The following is a 21,509-nucleotide window of genomic DNA, read 5'->3' as shown; positions in this document are numbered from 1 at the left end:
TGTTCCCAACGTGAGGCCAGAAAACAAACCTCGGTCAATGCAAAAGGAATGAAATCATCCCACATATGTTCTCCAATCACAACGGAATGAAATTAGAATCAATAACAGAACGTTTCTTTTGGGGGTGATGAAAGTGCTCTGAAATTAGTGTGTCAACGAGTTGCATGACTCTGAATGTAACTAAGTAAAGAAACAAAACTTTCTAAGAACCCCTGAAATCTCAGATGGGTGGTGACATCAGAAATAATACAGTTGTACTTTTCCAAGAAGGTACTAAATTGACCGAATTCCTCCCCAGTTCTTCTGGTTTGCTCCCCAGGAAACTTTTGGCAATATTAGGGGAGAGGGGAGTGAGTACTACTTACACCTAGTGGGTAGACCAGGGATGCTGCTGAACACCCACCTAACAGAGAATTATCTGGCCCCCAAATGTCAATCATTTTGAAGTTAAAGAAGACTAGAAAGAGCCTAGATGAGAAAGATGGGAGGCAGGGTGGAACCAGAGCGGCAAGCCAGGGGAGGGGGCAGGAGCCAGGTCAGGAGGGCTTCCTCAGTCTGAGCTTGGGTTTGACGCCATGTGTGATGGAAAGTTTCACAGGAGAGTTATTTTATTTATCTTTTTAAAAGATCAGCTGCTGCCTCGTGGAGAATGGAATGAGGGCGTGGAGAAATAGGCAGAAAGACCAGTCCAGGGAGTGACAAGAGTCCCTGAGCCAGTGTGGGTCTGGGGACAATGGACAGCTATGAACGGACTCAGAGCCCTCTAGACCAGGGTGTCTGAACCTCAGCACTCCTGGCATTTGGGCTGGAGGATTCTTTGTGGGAGGGCTGTGCTGTGAATTGCAGGATGTTTCACAGCATCCCCAGCCTCCACCCACTGGATGCCAGCAGCACCCCAAGGTGTGACAACCGAAAATGTCAAACTCATCCCTGGCTGGGATCCACTGCTTTAGCAGTGGTGCTGACTGGACTTGCTAACGGATGGGGCTGGGGAGAGGGGCACCCGGTAAGAGAGGCCACAAGATGATTCCTAAGTTTTTATTCGTGACGAGGTAAGACAATCTTAAACATTCAAAGTGTTCGTCCTCTATGCCAGTGGGCTGGTTTTGGTTTCCACTGTCACTCAAACATTCATACATTCTGCAGTGAGTGTCACCGTCCCCAGTGAGTGACAGCCATACCAGATGCCAGGGACACAAACGAGACTGAAAGAGCAGAGTCAGATGGGGACACAGACATAGAAGCAAAATCAGGTCCGTACAGTAGGACCTGTGCATCAGAAAAACCCAAGAGTGAGCAGAAGCACAAAGAAGACATGGGGGAGGCTCCCTGGGGTGCAGACGCTATGCTGGGAGGACAGAAGCATTGAAGGAAACAGCATGTGCAAAGGCACAGGGGTGTGAGACGGGGCAGGAGGGAAGGGCGGATGAGACAGGTGACCCGGCCAGGAGGGCTCTGTGAGGCACACTTCGGGGGGGTCTCACCTCATTCCATGGGTGACCTAGGACCACTGCGGGCTGCTGCTATTACTCGCATTCCTTATTACTAACAATTAAAAAACCCCTCAAAGCAGACTTCTACTGGATGCTCACAGTATACCAGCTCTGGGGGGTAGGGGGACTCTACCTAGGGGAGGGGCTCCATCCCCTCCTCCAGATGAGCAAACAGCAGCTCAGGAAGCTCAATGACAAGATTTCCTGGCTGGCAAGTGGCAGGGCCAAGATCTGTGCCCAGACCGGCTGGCTCCAAGTCCTCTGCCTCCTGGTTTTAAGCAAGAGAGTAGTAACACGATCTGATATGTGGTTTAGGAAGATCATGCAGAAAATAAATATTTGGGCCTTGCTCTCCAGGGGAGAACGCATAAGAAGCAAAGCATGGAATTCATTTCCAGGTGAAGGATGATGGATGATGCGGGGAAGCAAACCAGAGGGGCTCCCTGCGCGGGGGAAGAGCAGCCAGGAGACGGGGGTGGAAGCCCAGTGAGCAAAGGAGGGCAGCCCAGGGCGTGAGTGATGGTGTCCCATGCTGCTCGGAGGTCACTGGGTCGGATGGCAATGCCTGCTGAACCCCACAAGGAAGGGGTTCTTGGGCAAATTCATTACTGTGGTGGATGCAGAACCAGGCTGAAGGGGCTGGGAAGATACAAACTGGACCCAACAAAGGGGAAAGAGAGCAGGACTGGAAGGACTCTAGTCGGAGGGAGAGTTCGGGGCAGGAGAGAGACTGAGTTCCCAGACCTGAGTGCGGGTCAGCCTCGCCTAGGGAAATAGGACGCGGGGTTCCTGGCCTGACTGCAGACCAGTGAGCCAATTTTTCCCAAAGTGGCACAATCCATCAGGGACTCTAATGATCACAGAGGCTTAGGAAGCCCTGGGGTGGGCAGTGTTTCTCATAGTGTCCAGGGAACACCTGCCGCATCCTGGGTCACATCCTAGACCTGCTGACCGGGATCTCCCAGGAAACTGCTTACTGAGGCCTCTGGATCATCCCGATTGATGATCCGATGGAGCCGGCCTGGAACCCATGGCCTCTAGACCCTCTCTTCCCTGCTCGAAGTGTAGACAACATCATCAACACCCCCTATGGGTCTGTTAGAAACTCAGACAATCAGCCTCGCCCAGACCCCCCGAGTCAGAATCCATATCTTACCAAGATCCCCATGCCTTTCCAATACATGTAAGTTTGAGAAGTCTGGGACTGGAATGGAGGGATGGTCTTCAGCATGAGGGAAGAAGTATCTGGACACCTACCTGCCAGGTGTATTTAGTGCAGAGTGCTTTGAGATTTGCCTGCCACTGGTTTTTACCAAAGACAGTTAAAAGGAACACCCATATGGGTTCTCATGCTTCAATGCCCTGCTGCACCCTCCAGGGCCGAGGAGACAATCAGGAATGACTGCAGACACTTAAAATGCAATCCTTCCTTGCAGGGCAGGAAGGCGTTGTGCAGGGCATTCCATATGCACTCCCTCTGCAAGGGTGGCTGAAGTCCACCTAAACCCTGAAAACCTCTCTGCACAGATCCTCACGGCACCCACTTCCCTGCAGGGGGCAGCACAGCAGAGAAGTCAACCAGCTCACTGGAGCTAAAAGTTTGCTTTTGGAACCTGGCTGGGCATGCAAGTGGCTTAGCCAATGCCTTACCTTCTCTAAGCCTCAAGTCCCCATCTGTGAAATGGGGATGCTAACAGGACCCACTTCGGAGGCAGCTGTGAGTACTGAAAGAGATCATCCACACAGAGCACCAGGCACAGTGCCTGGTATGTAGTTAAAAGTTCCAAAGCCTGACCCAGGGCCCCTACGCTACATGCTCACGTTGGGTCCCCACCATTCTGCATAAGCCTAAAGCAACCTAAACCACCTCTAAGTGCGTATCCCCATGTGCCAGAAAACCAGTCTTTATTTTCACAAGGAAGAGGTCATCCTGTTTTAAATGACAGACATCTGTAGTTGTAAGGGGGCTAGGAGATGAGAGTCACTTTACAGATGAAAAAACAAAGGCCCAGAAAAGGAAGACCACAGGCAAGTGTCCCTTACAGTGCTTTGACCTCTCCCCTGCACATGGCCCCAAGGCTGTGTGGGCAACGGCTGAGCAGGGCAAGGCGGCAAGTGCTGCCTGCCACTCCCTCAGGCCTTGCTAAGAACAGTGAGTGTCCCTACAGCCATGTAATTAAATGGAGAGCCTGCTGACACTGCCAGGTGCCCCGTTCCTGAGTGTGAAAGCCCCTCATCAGGCCTTGCCTCTGGTCTCTAACTCCACGCACAGGACACAGCGACTGAGCTGATAACAGGTGTCCACGCAAAGGCTTAGCAAGGGAGGGACAGGGCTCTCCCAGAGGTCACACCCTGTGGAACCCAAAGAGAAAGGACAGAACCTGCAGGAATAGCTATCCTCAGAGGAAAGATTCATTAACAAGGAGGAATGGGGGTCTTGGGAGGCAGAAAGGGAGGTTATGAGGACAAGCTGTTAAAGCAAATCAGTTAGGTGACCCCTTTAAGAGTCCTGAGGAAGAGAGACTATGTATGTGTGTGTGTGTGTGTCAGAAAGAGAGAGCACGAGGTGGGAAGAATCCTATTTTTGCTTCGCAATCCCATCTGGCTCCCTGCTAAGAGAAACACCAGCTCTGAGAGCAGCAGTGGGAGGGACACATGAAGGCAAGCAAAGACGTGCCCCCACAAGTCCTCTAACTAGTCACTGTCCTCTCACTGGCTCATTCAACAAAGGTGTACTGAGCACCTTCCATGTGCCAGGAGCTGGCACTCTTTGGTGTGAGGACAGCAGTGAACAAGATGTATGCGGTGCCTTACCTGGCTGTGCTGAAGCTTTCAATGTCACCTGGAAGATGGTTACCTACCACCCTTTACTGTATCTGCTTATTTGCAAGTCAAAGGAAGGGAAGGGCTATGGGAGAAGAGACAAGGAGCATCTCCCTAGCCTGGGGAGAAAGGACAGGGAGGCTTCTAGGAGGCAATGTGGTTAAAGAATGAAAGGTCCCTGTCTTTATCCATCGACCCATCCATTGATCCATGTATCCAAGTATCCATCTATCCACTGATCTATTCATCCATCGATCCATCCATCCATCCATCCACCCATCTCCATTCTTTCTAAGCAGCAGCCCTGCTGGTGTTTTTCAGTTTCGTACTTCCATCAACAGGGGAGCCGAAGAACAGGATGATGTAATCCTTTACATACCAGTATCTTTGGGCAGATGCCGGAGGGCAGGTTTCTTAGAAGGAAAGGCAGCTCAGAAAGTAAAATCACATGCCCCAAGTACCATGCAGGGTCAAGAACAAAAAAGGGTCTGTCCCTACCCTGCTCAGCTGCAGCGTCCTTGCCTACCCTAGAACTCACTCACAGGGGCACTGTTCTGTTTCCTAAATGTTTTCTTTTGTTTTGATTTCCCCATGTGCTCTGCAGCCATACCCAGGGTAAGTCTGACGCTGCTCCTGTGTAATTTCCCTAAAGGTCAGCCTTAAATATGAGACTTTAAGGACTGCTGATCAGCAGGAGAAAAATCCTGGCAGGATCAGCAAATGAAACAAATCTGCCTTTGTACTCCCACCGTCTGGAAGGAAAAACAAAATATTTGTGAGATGCAGAGTGTGGGGGGACCTGGCACGGAACTGGAACATCAGAGCACAGGAGAGTGTGTTTCACATATGTACTGTTTTCATAGCCCACAGTCGCCAAGATTTCATTTGCACCAGAGCACGACGTTTCCTTCTGATGTACACCCTGCAGAGCAAAGGGAAGAGTGTGGACTCTACAAAAACCACACCTGTGGCCTTGACGGTGGTGTGGCTGATGGCCAGCATTAGGGTGATGGTCTTAAAGACGGACCCACGACGTCTTGGATGTGCACGTACTATGCTTCCAGGCAGCTCTTACAGGAACTGTACAAGGCCTGGCCCCTAAGGGCACACCGCTCAGTGGCAAGGTCAACGGGGCACTGAAGGGAGATCGTAATGGCCTCACCTAGAAACTGTCTACAACCAAGGACACTTCTGCTCTGCTGAGTCACAGGAGGAGGACCTCCAACATCTCCAGTCACCTCTGCTTAGAGCTGCAGTGTCACCGCCGCCCACTAGTCACTGCACCGAAGCACGTTGCATGTGCCCTCATTCGTTCCTCCGACAGGCAGAGACTCGCCCAGCTACACAGCTGGCAATTAGTAAAGCTGGAACGGACTTGAAGTCATCATAAGCCTGAGGGTTTCTAAAAACAGAGAACTCGTTAGCATCTCAGGCACCCCGCTGCTACCATTAAAGAGTTCCAGAGAGCGGATTTGGGCTCGTTATAAGAAATAAATTTCTGAGTCCTCCCGTGCTAGGATAGCTGGAAGTAAGCTTTGTTCTGGAAAAGGACAGTCATGGTACAGTCTCTGAAATCTCGGATGTCACGAAGAGACTAAAGGGGGGAAAAGGTTTCTTAGGGATCTGGTCCAGTGGGACTGGACTCTTGTCTGTTTTCCACACAATGAAATCATATGCAAAGCGCACTAGGTATCAGAAAAGAGGGAGACCTGTGGCTGCTCAGCTCTCACGGGGTCCGAGTCCAAGTCCCCTTGGCTCTGCTGCCCTCCTTGATGCTCCAAGAAGCACAGTTTGCAGCATTGAGAGGAGCTGTCCCGTCACCGCAGAGATGAAAGACCAGGCCCCAAATGAGAGCTAGAGCCCTACTGGTCCTTATGGCAGACATTCCAGGCCCGCCACACATTAGCTTCTATGATCCAGGCAGCCTTTCTCTTTACACTTTTTAAAAAATCACCTAAGGACCACCTGTTGCATGTACGTGAAGATGATATTCTTATTATTAGTAACAGCTAATTCTCAAGAGCTTAGTAAGGGTCAAGCATTGTCCTAAATACTTAACAGGTATAAGTATATTTAAAATCTATGAGGTAGATACTGTATGATTATTCCCCATTTCACAGATGAGGAAACGGGCACAGAGAGATGAACCAACTTGCCCAGGACGCAGAGGAACCAGGACAAACCCAAGCAGGCGGTGCCAGTTGCGCACGGAGGCACTCAACACACTGCCTCCTGTGCAGAAATAAGTTAGAAAGAGCAAGGATCCACTGTCCCACTCCCAGAGACACCCACTGTTAGCAGGATGCACACTTGTTGGTGTCACCTGTGGAGATATCCAAAGGCCAGGCACCTCTGGCCAAGAATTTCGTTTCTGGCGCAGACAGCACTTGGGATCCAGACGCTTTCCTTAGGAGACTATATGCATGAAAGCCCCTTAAAAGCGCAGGTGTCTGGCCTCTGTTTCCATCTTAGAGGAGGTCCTGAGTGGTGGCAGGGTCAAGGATGGAAGTGGGCACAGTACCAGACCTTGCACGAAAGCACCCGGCAGTGTCACCGCTGCACCTGGGAAACAGTGACTGTGGGCAGCAGGTGACCTTTCTCCCTCGCCCCTGCCAAGCATCGGCCTGGCCAGCGTCCTCAATTCCAGAGAACTGGGGACAACCGTGGTTTGGTTTTGAATGTCAGACAGCCAGCGCCAGAGACCCACCACGTTCCAAACCAAGACCATCTGCTCCCTGTCATCCGACAGCGCCTCACTCTGCTTCCCACGGCTGCCGGCCTGCTGCCCGGCACTCAGAGAATTATCTGCTTGTGTGTCAAGGAGCAGGCTGAGCCAGGAGCTGAACAGAAAAAGGCCTGAAGACATGCGGCACAGTGATGGCAAAGGGCTTGCGCAGGCCCGGGAACAAGTGCACAGCCACGGGCAGGTTCCTGCTCCAGGTTCCCCTCTCACTGGCCAAAAGGTTCAGAGTGGCCAAAAGAACAAATATATCACACTGGGTGACCACCACAAAATCACCATGCAGGCAGGCTGCCCATCCTGCTCTCTGGGGCCTTTGATGATCTCAACGCACCAATGAAAGTCTTCTCACCAGCCACCCCCCCTCCCACCGTACCCCACCCTTCTCTGAAGCACCTTCTCTTAGCTCAGGTCAGTCAACATCAAGGGCTTTAATGCTGGATCTGAAGAGAACTGGAGAAGCAAACAGCCCTCCCACCTGAAAAGGGACATGAGACAACAGGGGCCAAGATGGTCTTTGGTCCCTGCAAATTTCAGTCCCATGGAGAACGGCGACTCTGATCCCCTGCCTCCCCACCCTCATCCACCACCCCACCTGCAAAATGAAGGACCCTGACGACAGGAAAAAACTCAGGTGCATGCAAACTACACCTTTTCAAAGATAACCTAGATCTCTGTCGTGCCTAGAACATGGAACTATGTGCATATAACCTATTTCAGTCTCTTCCCTTCTAACCACTGATTCTAGAAAACCTGAGAGCCTTTTAGCCCTAAGACATTCCCTACATTTTACTGGAGCCTTCTCACGGCAATCTCAAAAAGGACATGGAACTCACCATGTCAAAAGCCAAAAGTTCCTAAAATGCGTTTTCAACCAGGGCCATACAGTTACCTTTTGACCCCAAAGGTTCTCTACCCCCATCGTCTCCCACTCTGTCAGAACACTAGTCTTTAAGTGCCACTAGCAAAAGAATCTCCCCGTCACGTGTCTGGGTTATATGAATGCACCACCTCCTCTTCTTTTAATTATCCCTTTCTCATAGGTCCTTGAATTTTTTAAAAGCCATTTGGGAACTTCAAACTAGCACTGCCACAGAGGAAAGCGCAAGTCTGCACACAAAAATAAAAATAAAAGGGCTGACCAGTCACAGACCAACTTGGATCAGCAAAATTCAGATGTGCCAAGAAAAAATTCTTTTTGATGTTCTGTGATTTTGCAGCCATTTAAATTTTATTAGCAATTACGGAACCTGTTAGCACTGACTATGTCGTCTTGCAGTTACAGCCGAGTCCTGGCACGGAGAGCTTGCCTGAGTAATGGGCCCCGGCGGCCTGGCCACGCTCATTCCAGCAACAGGAGCGCAAACCCTCCCAGCTCTGGTCCTTCATGAAGATTTTCCCCCTGCGGGCGGGAAGGCAGAGTCCAGTGCTGATCATCACGGAGTCATCCAGAGGTGGTGGGAGGACTGGCAAGATCAGTGAGGCTGATATTTGTGCAAAAGAGTTGACTTAAGATGACTTTCAGATGACTCGATACCACTAACTTAGGTGGTGACAATACTGGCATTTCAATGGGCGGTTGTCAAGAAAGTGGAGGCAGGTCCCAGAGAGCAGCTGGAACCCAGAAGGGGCTTGGTGGTGCTTGTAGTAGACGCATGCAAGTCTCTGTCAACATTAGGACAGGATTACAATGACACCAGCAGGGATGTGTGTAGGAGCCTTAACTAAACAATAAAACAAAACTTTCTCAGAACTGACAGCTTTGGTGACTGCAGAGGAAAGAGCTGCTCTGCTCCGGGAAGATGACAAATCTGGACAAATCCTCACAGTTTTTCTCTAGGCTCGGGTACCTACCTTAACTTCTCCCCCAATCAGAGAGTCTGGGGCCTCCTGTTCCAGCTCCAAGGGAGGGGGATCCTGGTAGAGAGTCTGATTCTTCTCACTTTCTGAGGGGGTCAATGGGGCCTCCTCCACCTCACCCCTATAAACAGGACTATAGCAGGGTCCCTGGGTTCTGTCTTCTGAAAATGGTTCTGAGAAGGGGAGATGCTCGTTTGGACTGATGTGCACCAGATCTGACATTCAGAGTATTCCTGGAACAGAGTGGTTCCCCTCCCTTAGCTTAGACAACCTGTTGGAAAGTAGAATCTGCAGAGCATCTCCCAGCCCACCTTTGATGACTGTAGGAGCCCAAGGGAGCCCGGATCAAATACACTCTGGCAGAGCTGCAGACTCTCCTTTTGGGGAATAATACAGCACTGGGGAAGGGAGGAGATGGCAGAGAATTTTTATAAAGTGCCTGCTCTGAGCCAGACATCAGCACTGGCACACTTGATTCTCACACACCCTTTCCAGACTTAGTCCCATGTCCCACATGAAGAAACTGAGGCTCCAAGAAAGGAAGCGACTAGCCAGGGGCAGAGCTGGGAGGTAAACCAGAAATGTGACTCGATACTGCTGATAAGAGTACAGCTAATATTTCCTGAGCTTTCACTATGTGCCAGCTGCTGTTTGAAGGGTTTTCAAGGTTTTCGCTCACTCAATCCTCATAAAAATTCCATGGGATTTAAGGAAACTGAGGCTTGAGGACCTTGCCCAGGTCCCACAGCTCGCAGGTGATAGAACCAGGGCCCAATGCAGGCCATGTGGCTCTAGAGCCAGTCCCCTCCCACTTGGCACCTGCTTCCTGTCCTCAAGCCCAGCATCCTAAGGACAAAGTGAACACGTGGTACATTTTCCTGTTTGGAAACTTCGGCACCCTTGGCTGAAACATCACTTGCTAAAGATCAGAGAAAACCACATGTACTTCACTGAATCCAAGCTGTGGCCGATTACAAGGCATGCCGTTATTTTATGTACAAGTCAGAAAGAAAAAGTCTGCTAATTAAACAGGGACACCGTGGTTTTTCATCCCATCACTTAGAAGAGGCATCGCTTATAAGTTTCAGAGACCCGAATGTGAAAAGACGTGTGTCTTGGAATTAAAGGGACGCTGGAGACTTCAGAATGAGCCAGATGGTGAAGCACACGATGGAGGCGGAGTGGAAACAGGTCTGAGTGCAGGGAGTTATCCCAACGCTGAGTCTGATTTTTCAAGAAAATCTGATAATCCCAATTTTTATGTGCAAGTTTTAGAAACATTGGCAACATATTTGAGTTTTTAGGGTCTTTGTGCAGGGCGCACAAAACCTGACGGCTGTTCCATCTGGCTGGGCGCCCTCCCTCCCATCTCCCGGCTTCCTCCCAGGGGCTGCAAAGCAGCGCTGAGAGCATCGGTTTAGTTAGTTACAGCACCTCCCACACCCGTGGCTTTTAAAGGCACAGGGCTTTCACAGGCTGCCACGCACAGGACTTTCACAGGCTGCCACGCACACAAACTAGAGTTCTGAGTACTTTCTTCACCATGAAATGGCCAAATCAAGGTGCCAGAAGACTACATATAGCTGAGTTTTCTTGTTTAATATTTATTTTCTCATATAAAGCACTCTTCCCAGGCTTTCAAGCCACTCCTGTCCCACTCACATACCTAGTCTTGTTCCATGACCACAGTGCTATCAAGGGACAGTAAAATAAAGAACGAAACACCCGCAGTGGACACAGGGAGCTGCACAGAATGGGGCTGAGGGTGAAGGCCTTATCCCATGGGAGCTGCTGGTCCCCTGGCACTCGGCCTTCTCCATAGGGATCCAGTGGGGGTGGTTATTAGTGTCCGGGACCTGTGATTACACTTTATTTGGAAATACGGTCTTGGTATATATAACCAAGTTAAGATGAGGTGATATTGGATTAAGGTGTACCCTAATCCAGTGATGGGTATACTTTTAAGAAGAGGGAAATTTGGATGTAGGGAGAAGGCCACATGCTGATGGAGTTGAGGATGGAGTGAACATCTACCAGCCAAGGGAGCCAAGGACACCGGCAAGGAAGCAAGGAAGGACCCTCCCCTAGAGCCTTCAGATCATGGTCCTCCTGACACCGTGATTTCAGACATCTAGCTAGGTTTCACAACTGGGAGAGCACAGATTTCTGCTTTAAGTGCTTGGTGTGTGGTGTTTTGTTATAGCAGCCTCAGGGAACTAACAGCCAGAAAGTTTCAGAGCATTTTGCATTTCTCAGCTTAGTGTAAAATTGCTGGAATCTTCAAACAGCTACCAGGGCCCTTTTAGAAAGGTGTGCATAAGGTCAAATTCACGGTTGGGTCAAGTGTAGCCTGACAAGCTGGAAATGTTCCCATGTAGCTCTCAGGTGACAACCCTGGAATTTATGCTGTGATCCCAACATCTGGACTGCAAGTTTTTGCTCACTCACCGTAGGCGCAGGGCACAAAGAGCACATCTGGACAGGGAGGAGAGAGTATCTGGAAGACTGTTACTTCTACCATTTCTAGACCTAAAGCCTTAGAGGTTGCAGGAACAGCTCTGGTTCAGGCCAGCGCCCTGAAGGTGGAGACTGAAGAATGCAGTTCAAGTGATAAAAGCAAAATCCCACCATCGAAATCCACATAGGTGCTTCATCATGCGGGGCTCCAGCAGAATTGGGAACAGGCCTGTGGGGCCACTCTGGCAGGTGTGGGACACTTGCAGGTCCCCTACTGAATTCAGGAGAGCTACTTCCCAGCTTCCCTCCCCTCGACCTGGAGAGCCCGCCTGGCTCATTTCAGGCCCTCAGATACCTGTTTCCTTCCCTTGTGCACTGGCTGCGATGCCTGGCTGGCTCCCTGAAGCTCTAAGCTAAAGAGAATTTCATAACAGCTCATGACTGTGTGTTGAGGACTCAAGAGAAAAGAAGATATTGACCCAGCAAAGGAAGGTGTTTCTATGGCAAAGACGGGGGTGGCGGGCAAGGGAAAGTGCGGGACTGGGGGAGGTGCCCGGGGGGGGGGGGGGGAGGGCTAGGACAGCAATGCCACAGCAGACTTTGGTTGGAGGACAATGTCATTAGCACTCATTAAGGGAATGATGTCAGTTAGCACTTACCAAATGCTTACCCTGCACCAGGCACCCAGCTCCGAGCCTCAGACACAACAGCTCATTTAAGTTAAGACTTAGAACAAAGCCCTGCGGTCAGCAGAGCTGGTCTTCGCCATGACTGCACCAGGAAACAATGCCTATTGCATAAGGTCAGCTCACTTCTAACTGGCTTATGGCCTGGATATACGGCCGACTTAATGTTTTAAATGTCACCTATGGAGTAGGTACTGCTATGATCTCCATCTTATGGAGGAGAAAATAGGGGTAGAGTAAGGTACAATGGTGCCCAGGGCCCCAGAGGTCACCAACAGAGGCTGGGGGCAGAACCCAACACTGTCTGGCCCCCATGCCCGGTTCTTAACCACAGCATTTACGGTCTCACATTTGAGATGTAAGAAATTAGGGGAAGTGGGAGGTATGCCGGGGATTACCTGAGACATTTAAAAAGAAATCCACAAACAAAGTGACTAAGTTAGAAAAGAGGCAACATTAACACACACAGGTCTTGGATTTCTTCTATACAGTGAGTGCTGTGAAGGGAGGCGAGTTTTCACTCTGAAGTGTTTAATGGATATGTGGCAGGCAGTCAGACAAGAGCAAAGACAATGAGCCACCTACAGAAGGTCACCAGGGCAGACAAACCCAGTGCCTAGCAACGGGCAAAACTGGAAAAACAAGGACCTTGCCCCCCGAGTGACCTTTCCTCCTTAGCATATCGCTGGTCATGCAGTTTAGACCCCTGACCTTTATATAGCTGGTCATGCGGTTTGGACCCTCCCCTGGCCTTTCCTCCCCTGGCATGTCACTAGTCATGCGGCAGACCCCCTTAGAGGAGCAACAAGGGGGCCAGAGAATAGCTTCCTAAGGCTCCTATACAAGCCCTCGGGACAATGAGGTTCTGACCCACATCAAATAATCTTAGTAACAAAGCCTCAGGTCTGTTGACTACAGAGACAGAGTTTTGGTCAAACTAGAGATAACATCTAGGCCTCAGTGGCTTTAAGCAACAGACATTTATTCTCTCACATTTCTGGAGGCCAAAAGTCTGCAATCAAGGGATATGTAGGGCCATGCTTCCTCTTGAGAGAGGCCAGTAAGCCAGGACAAGTGGAATAGGGAAACTGAGGCAGACTGTTAAACAGCAGTTTGCAGCCACTTAGTAAATCCTATCTTCCCTAAACCAAGGACAACTGAGAGTAAATGTTTTGTGTTAGATGGGCCAGGTACAGAAACTCACCAGGGCAGGAAGCCCCGGATGCCTAGCAAGGGGCGAAACTGGGAAAACAAGAACTTTGTCCCCAGGGTAATATATCCTCACCTAGCATATCGCAGGTCACACTGTTTAGACCCTGAAGCTAGCATCTAGGCCTCAGCTGTATTTCAACTCCAGGCCCAGATAAGTAGCAAAGCCACCAGAAAAGTGGTGCCTTGGCTGCCTCAGGACCAGATACATTGACTAATGAGCCCCCCCCCCCCCCCCCCCCCGGCACTGACCAATCAGAGGAGACCACTACCCTGAAAAAGCACACCTGGAAAGCTGATGAATAGTCTATTGAGACACTCCCCTGAGACCTCCCTTAAGATTCCCACCTTCAAGAGAGAGAAAAAAGCCTCAAGACAAAGGACCCAGTGTGCTTTCCCTTTTGGGGAGCATCCCCACATGCTGCCATTCCCTTTCCCCTCTTTTTCCTACACAGGCACGTATCTCCTAAACTCTAAAGGACCCCAGGAGACTTGCAACCTGGGCAGCAATGGGCAGAGGCTACTCGAAGGCTGCTAGTCCCCTGAACCTGACCCCAAGGTTTCCTTTTCTCTGACTTCCCGGAGAGCTAGGGCAGCCCAGCCTAGGCTCTCCTGTTGCTTCTTCTATGCTAAGCCCTTTCTTGTTTTGCTGTCCCCAGCTTTAATAAATGTTCCCTTGTAGTCATCTGGACTCATGTTATGAAATCTTTCCTGCACAAAGTCAAGAATCCACTCACTACCAGCTGGCCCTAGGCAGACCCGTCAAGGGCCAGATCCCCTTACCGGTAACACTCCGAGACTCTGGGTTGAATCTCTCCCTACCTCTTTGTAGCTTCTGGTTGGCAGCTGTCAATTCCTGGCGTTCCAAGGCCTGCAGCTGCATCGGTCCAATCTCTATGTCAGTTGTCACACGGCTCTCTTCCTTCCTATTCTCACACTGTCTTCTTATAAGGACACCAGTCATATCAAATTAAGGATCTACCCTACGCCAGTATGATCTCATCTTAACTAATTACATCCACAATGACCCCATTTCTAAATAAGGTCACATTTTGAGGTACTGGAGGTTAGGACTTTGACCTATCTTTTGGGGGGACACAATTCAACCCATAACAGTAAATTCTTCCTTTCAAACTGTTAAAGAAAACACTGGAAGTGGGATGTGTGTGAATGTCATCTTGTTACACAGCTGTGGGCCAGCCGTCACTCACTGAGTAACAATTTTTAAGATGCAAGGGAAATGGGTAGATGGTTGGATTAGTTTGCGAGGGCTGTCGTAGCAAAGTACCACGACAGGGTGGTTTCATCAACAGAAATTTATTGTCTCGCAGTTCTGGAGGCCAGAAGTATGAAATCAAGGTGTCGGCAGGGTTGGTTCCCTCTACAGACTGGGAGGAAGGACTTGCTCTGGGCCTCTCCTTGGCTTGCAGATGGCCATCTTCTCTCTCTTGTCTCTTCAGATGGGCTTCCCTCTGTATGTCTCTCTGCATCCAAATAGCCCCTTTTTATAAGGACACAGTCATAGGGAAGTAGGGCCCAGCCTAATGGCCTCATTTTAACTTGATTAGCTCTACAAAGGCCTTACCTCCAAATAAGATCATGTTTTGAGCTGCTGGATGTTAGGGCTTCAACCTATGAATGCGGAGCGGGTGGAACAAGGTGGATGGCGATTCAACCCAAAGCAATGGTAGGAGTAAGCCCCACTGTGGCTGCATCTACCAGTTCACTGACAGGCTGCCTTGCTAGGCCACAAACTGTCACCAACCCCTAAGTAAGAGAAGGAGAAGCAGGCCATGCCCATCCTGTAGAAACCTCCTGATTTCCTGCGGCATTTGGCATGTGACCGAAGCATTAGGTGTCTGGTGAAATAGTTGAATTACTGCTGAAGTTTGGTAAGAATAATAACTGAGAATCCAGTTTTCCCCCCTCATCTCTGCTAGCCCTGTGGCACCAGGATTAAAAGAAAACATCATATGTGGCGCCACCTAGAGGCAGAGGGTGAGAAGGATGGTGAACCGGAAAGGGGCCTGCTTCCCTCCGGGTCTTTATTTTTCTAGTTGACACTCTTGCGGATGTTCCGGGTTTGCCCCCTTCCCCCCTCCACCCGCCTCCCTTCCCTCTGTCCATCACCGCACTGTTGACTGTGTCCACGGTATGTTGTCTGGCTAATCTCTTCGTCTCATGTATTTCTTGGTGATCATTATTCCAAACCCGCCCATGGATTCTGTCATCACACCAGAGCACTTAAACGTCGCGCTCAAGAAATGGCTGGGAACAGTAAAAGCAAATAAAATTTGAACTCCACTTCTGACCTATTTTTCCATGTCTCTGAACTTGGAGATATATTAAAAGTTAATTATTCGACAAAGTCCTTGAAAGTGTCCCCATCTCCTCTCGCCTCTCCCCACCCCTCACCCTCACCCGCACCCAAACATAAAGGGCCTGCAACTTTAAAAGTCTGTACGTGCCTGCTCAAAGACAGCGATCAATATAATCTCTCCAAGGAAAGAACGAACCAAGGATCTCACCCCTGCACGACCTCGCCCCCATCTGGTCAGGACACAGAGGTGGCAGCAAGGATCCGACACAAAGCAAGAAGCAGACTCCAAGGCTCCAGGTCACACGTGGGCCCTGGAAGTGTGGGCTGCGGCTTTATTATTGCTGCAAGTGGCCGTAAGGAAAGTACAGTCTCTTCTTTCAGGGACTCACAGGACTAAGGGCCATTTTAGAAATCATTTCCATAGGAAAACATTATCGACATTTTTTACATTTTTAACAAGCAGATCAGTAGTAGTAACAGTATGATCTCAGCAGAGTGGAACTTATCCACATGTAGAGAAAGACTGAAGGAGCCCACTGGTGGTCTCTGGTGGAGGAAGGTTACGGGGCCTTGGGCTCTGGGACAACAGGCAGCTCTGTGTAATCTCACTGAGGCTCAGTTTCCGCCTCTGGAGATAACAGTCCCTTCCTCGGAAGGCTGGTAACGTGAAGCCCAGAGGAAGCTCAAGTAAGGACACATCACAACAAAGTGTCTTCATGAACGTCTGTGTTTTTCTAAAACATCTCTCTATTTCTTTTATTACCAAAAAATGTTACTTAGATAAAATGATTACTTAGGGCATTCCACTAACCAAGAACAGAAATACAGTCAAACTCTCCCAAAATGAGCCCCTTCTCTCAAAACTCTAAGAAGGGGAGGTTCTTCAGATTCACAAGGCAGAAAATTTAATGACTCAACGCAGATGGAAATTTATTCTAGTCCATTAACAGATATTTCACAAAGTCAGAAATATAACTAGTAAATAGAGGTATGGGAAAAAAACATTCAATTTCTTTAGATGATAAAAAATTAAAATTAAAATATATCACTGTTTTCAACTATTAAATGAACCATAAAAATATTCTTTAAGATATTACTGAATGCTGCCAAGACTAAAATAAAGCCAGAATCCTCACATGCTGCCAGTGGGAGAGCAGGCTGGTGCCAGCCTTTAGCAGAACAAGTTGGCAGTCTCAATCAAGAGCCAGAAAAAGCTTCTGTCCTCCAATCCAGTCATTTCATTTCTGAGAATGTAGATGAAGAAAATTTCTCAAAATAGGGGAAAGTCATGTTCACCCTCATGTTCAAACAGTGAGCACCATTTCTAACAGTGAAACACTGGAAACAACATAAATGTTAAGTAATGAATAAATAAACTATATTATACCAAGTGAATGGACTATTTACCTAAGCATTAAAAAAATGATAAAGAAAAAAAACATATAAAGATGTTAAAAATGTTGAAACATCACCTGGGAAAAATATATATACTAACACATACCCTTGGTGATTACAAGTGGGAAAAGTCTGAAGGAAAATTTCTAAGATGCTAATGGGGATTCACCTTCTGTATGATACTGTTGTTTCTATCTTCCCTGGTCCCCAAATTTTTACAATGTATGATTTTATTACCCTTATGATAAAAGTTTCTCCCTGTCTCATGAAAATCTTTCCTCTGCCGTAGACACAGAAGAGCTGCCCACGGTCTCAGGTCCCTGACACCCAGCTCTGGACTCTTCTCTCACCCTCTGATAAGGGCAAGGATTCTCGTTTAAGTGTATTATCTTGTAAATGCCAAAGCTCTTTCACAGGGCACTGGAGGCGAATACCTCTCTGTGGGGAGACCAGCAGCCGCCTTCACTTTCCTCCCAGTAGGTACCAAGTTGCTCCAAAGAATCAGAGGAAGGGCTTTGTAACTTCTGAGCGAGACATGGCAGGAAGTGGCACAAATTCTAAATCAGCCAGCTGGGACTCTGGAGACCCTGGCTCTGCCCACCCCGGGCTCTGTCCTCTGGGTATGTATAAATTCCTTCATGGACCCTAAACCTTTTGATCAGCAGAAGTAAAAAAGCAAAAGAGACTTAACACCCCCCCCCCCCCCAGCAGCGGAGTGGTTGGCTGACAGTGCATCTACTTGATGGAATAGGAGGCAACCTCACGAAACAACAATTACGAATGCTAAATACGGTAATGTGGCCAAGGGCCTCCACCGTGAAGAAGAAACAAAGCTCCTCGGTCACGGGTTCCCATGACGACAAGGGGGTAAAACAGTGTGTGCAGGCTGACCAGTAACAGCTGATGTCTACCAGACACTGTGTTGTGTGCATTCAAACTTCACAACAATGCTATGAGACGCCTTACTATTCTCATCTTGGAGAGGAGGGAATTGAAGCACCAGGAATTCTCATTTAATTCTCCCAAAGGCTAAGATTTAGAACATTCTGGTAACTTTCCTAAGACCACATGGCATGGGGGAGGGCAAAGGGTGAGGACGGGCTGGGATTTGGACACAGCATCTTTCTCCAGTGCTCACACCGTCGACTCCCAGACTGTAGGGCAGTATGTCAGAAATTTAAAATGCAAGTAGAATTTGTTTTAGAAAAGGGACTTCTTTTCCTTTCCTCTATTGTCCAAACTTTCTAGTGCTCTTATGTTTTTATTTTTTTTAAAAAAAGGCAACAGAGGAGAGAGATTTTTTAAACGCATGTGTTTGTGTGTATGATTTTTTAAATGATGTTTTGATCAAAAGACTAAATAAATGTCAATCAAGTCTGTACTTGGGGGTTAAGGGTAGGAAATGAGGACAAAAGAATGGAGAACAGCCAAGGCAAGCCTGTTCCAAGCCAAACCAAACCGCACCAGGCAGCTGCCCGCGCCGTCTTTTTTCCTATACTCTCCTTCCGCCACCCCTTCAGCCTGTGCGTGGGTTCTGTAATCACGGCCCTGGGCTCACAGGACACAGAATGTCACAGAGGATGCTGCCTAGTATCACAGAGCTGCCACTGCCAAAGCTGGGGGCTGATACAGGTCCCACCTCCTCGCCCCGCATTCTTCCACAAACCTGTCCTGACTCAGCACCTCCCCCCGCCAAGGACAGCCAGCATGTGCTGGAGGTTCAGGTACACGCCGCATCCTAAGCACAGCCATTCCACATATTCGCACCGCGTCAACAACGTGAGAGCTGGGCAGGTAATGGAGTTTACACATGCTGAGTCATTTGAAACTCAAACGACAAACGTTACGTTTCTAGCAAGGTGGAGGCCACACGAGAAACAGAGGAGGCTGAAAGAGACAATAGTTTTTTAAAAACTGCAAAAATAAAAATGCATGATGGATAGTGGTCTCTTCAGAAAAAAATTATAGGCAACAAACAAAATATTCCCCACAAAAAAACATACTGCCGATTCACCCCCCCAAAAACTTCTCTGCAGAGCAGGGGCAGGCAGCAGGAATACCGGGCCCTGTACAGGCAAGGGGTTGTTTCGGGACAGGCAGCCGGCCCGAGGAGGCATATCACTGGGGGCGGGAGAGGGGGTTGACTGGCTCTGGAGGTGGACTCCACACCTAGTGCTCTTTCCCATGGGTCAACAAACTCGGCCTCAAATCCTGACACCAGCTATGTTAAAAATTCCAATAACAAGCCTCTCACCAGCCATTTCCTCAGCTGGCTTCCAGAGAGTCTGCAGACTCGGAGTCAGAAAACAGTTCTCCTGACAGAGGCCTGATACCTGAAGGCCAGGAAAGAGCCAAGAAGCACTGTCCAGCTGTGTAGACCCCAGACAGCCACCCACCCACTGGACAACCTGCGGCCCGGCACTCCTGGGTTGTGCTTCCCACCTATTGGGGTGCCGTGGCCAAGCTCATGCTGCAGCGTCAAATTCTGGGGAGGAAGAGGGACATACCCCTCCGGGGCAGGGAGATCACTGGACACCTGGACGCCCCCCACTCACATCCCAGATGTGTCCTTTCTCATAGATTTCCCACCAGCCAAATCTCACGCATATTTCAGGAGCACTAAACGATAAGAGGCTGAAGGACGTGGGTGGGAGAATGAGACACACCCCTCTCTAGGCCCTAGCAGTGCCCAGCTGGAAGGGTCCTCTGCTCTCCCACTGCTGTGACTCCATCGCCACCAAGGCCCTGGGTTCTGCACAGGCCACACTGCTCTGAGACAGACCTACAGGTGGAGAGGGCAGGACTGCTGGCCAGATGCCCATGCCTACCACGGGCAGCAAGCAGAGTGTTAGGGGTCTAACCAGATGGGGGCCTCCTCTCCCTGCCCCAGGACCCCCACCATCTCCCCCACAGGGCCGGGCACTCACGACACTCCTTCTCGTCACTCTTGTCGAAGCAGTCAGGCAGCCCATCGCACTGCCAGGCGCCCGGGATGCACCTCCCGTTGCTGCACATGAAGTTGCCCGGAATGTTGCACTCGTTGGTGAAATTGTTCCCCGGGAGCAGCTGGCTCTCTGTTGGAGAGAGGGAACAGGGACATCAGATGGTGTGGCAAAGGCGACAAGGACCCCCATGGGTTGTAGAGGTGAGGCCTCTCTGGGTCTCAGTTTCCTCATCGGTGAAATGGACGGATCATCTTCGCTGCCAGAACCCTGGGGATTCTAAGAGGACTAAATGAAGAAAAACCAAGAAGTAGGGGGCAGGTGTCTGACACACTGACTTGTCTTCTTTCTCCGTCAAAAAGATTGGTTATAAAATCCACATGTTCTTTCCTGGCCATCAGCAGTGACCAAAACTGAAGGCCTTCGGACAGGAGTGAGCAATGGGCTCCTAATGCCTCCAAGAGTAGGAACTGTGGGCTCCTGCCAGGTCTCAGACTCTGTAGCACTATAGTCACAGAATCCTTGAACTTGGGCAAAGTCAACAGGGATATCAGCAGATAATTTCACTTTAGAAAATGGGAACCCCAGCCCACAAAGTTGACCTGCCTGAGGTCACACGGGGAGGAAAAGCCAAACTGAAACTTAAACTAAGGCCTCTAACCCCTAAGGGAGCACCAAGGTCACTGAACTGCTTGCCAAGCATTCCTGGAGGTTTAGAACCAAGCCCCAAGGCTGAGATGCAACTTCACTGAACAGAGTCACAAAATGTCAAGGCCCTCACCCAAAAGAGCTAATCCTCAGGCTAGAAAGCAAACAGGGCATGGGGGCAGGGTGCTGAATTCATCCACCAATGGACCTGGGGGGAGGGGGGTACTGATTTTCAAGGGAGCCAGAGCCTAATCCATCTGATGGGTCTGAGCCAGTGTGATCACTGGCCCGGAGATAAGGAGCCATCTGGAAGTAACATGGTCTTAGGGTAAAAGGAGAAAAAAAAGACCGATCCTTCCAGAGCTCCCTCCTGAGACATCAGTGAGCATCTACTGAACACTTATGACCAGAAACTTGTGCCAGGTCTTAAAGATGCAAAGATGAAACCTCGGGCTGGAAAGTATGTATATATGTGTACACTAGTGATTTTATTGCCATGGACTACGAGGGGTGTCCACACCTCCTGCTTGGGGGTAGCCGGAGTAGAGGAGGGCCCGTGAGCCTCTTCCACAAGCTTTGCCAAAGAGAAGCATCTCATTCCAGACCCCTGACATCACATCTTTCATGCCACTGTTTGTGAAAAGTGCTATTATTTTTACCTGGAATGTCCTTTGACCCGTGGGGTCCCCTAGTGAATCCCTACATGCACGTTAGCACACAACTTCCGTGCCGCTGTCCCTCTAGAGCGTTCCCTGACTTCTCCAGGTGGAAGTGAGATCTTACTCTCTGTGTGACTACGGTACTACTGGGGTGATACTAAACATATCTGACAACTGGAATATGTGGGCAACAATCAATCAGAACGAAACAGTCACAGGCAAGCAGAGCCACACCGGCCCCAGGACCATGGATATTACGGTAGACCAGATGCCCTGC

At 49.5% G+C, this 21,509-nt stretch overlaps 1 protein-coding gene across 1 annotated transcript in view; it reads right to left on the bottom strand.

Moving 5' to 3' along the window:
- Window positions 1–21,199, bottom strand: part of LDLRAD3 (low density lipoprotein receptor class A domain containing 3) — a 126,411-nt gene extending 105,212 nt beyond the window's left edge. The window contains exons 1-2 of the mRNA XM_087822277.1: window positions 21,094–21,199; window positions 19,911–20,057 (exon numbers count right to left, since the gene is read on the bottom strand). Of these exons, the coding sequence (XP_087678403.1) occupies window positions 19,911–20,057; window positions 21,094–21,199 (253 nt within the window). The remainder of the gene's footprint in view (window positions 1–19,910; window positions 20,058–21,093) is intronic.
- Between the last annotated feature and the right edge of the window lie 310 nt (window positions 21,200–21,509).

The sequence above is a fragment of the Miniopterus natalensis genome, chromosome 11 (assembly GCF_054644295.1).
Source record: "Miniopterus natalensis isolate mMinNat1 chromosome 11, mMinNat1.hap1, whole genome shotgun sequence".
Lineage (NCBI taxonomy): Eukaryota > Metazoa > Chordata > Mammalia > Chiroptera > Miniopteridae > Miniopterus > Miniopterus natalensis.
Note: the sequence above shows the minus strand (reverse complement) of the source record. Positions and strands in the feature narration are given on the sequence as shown.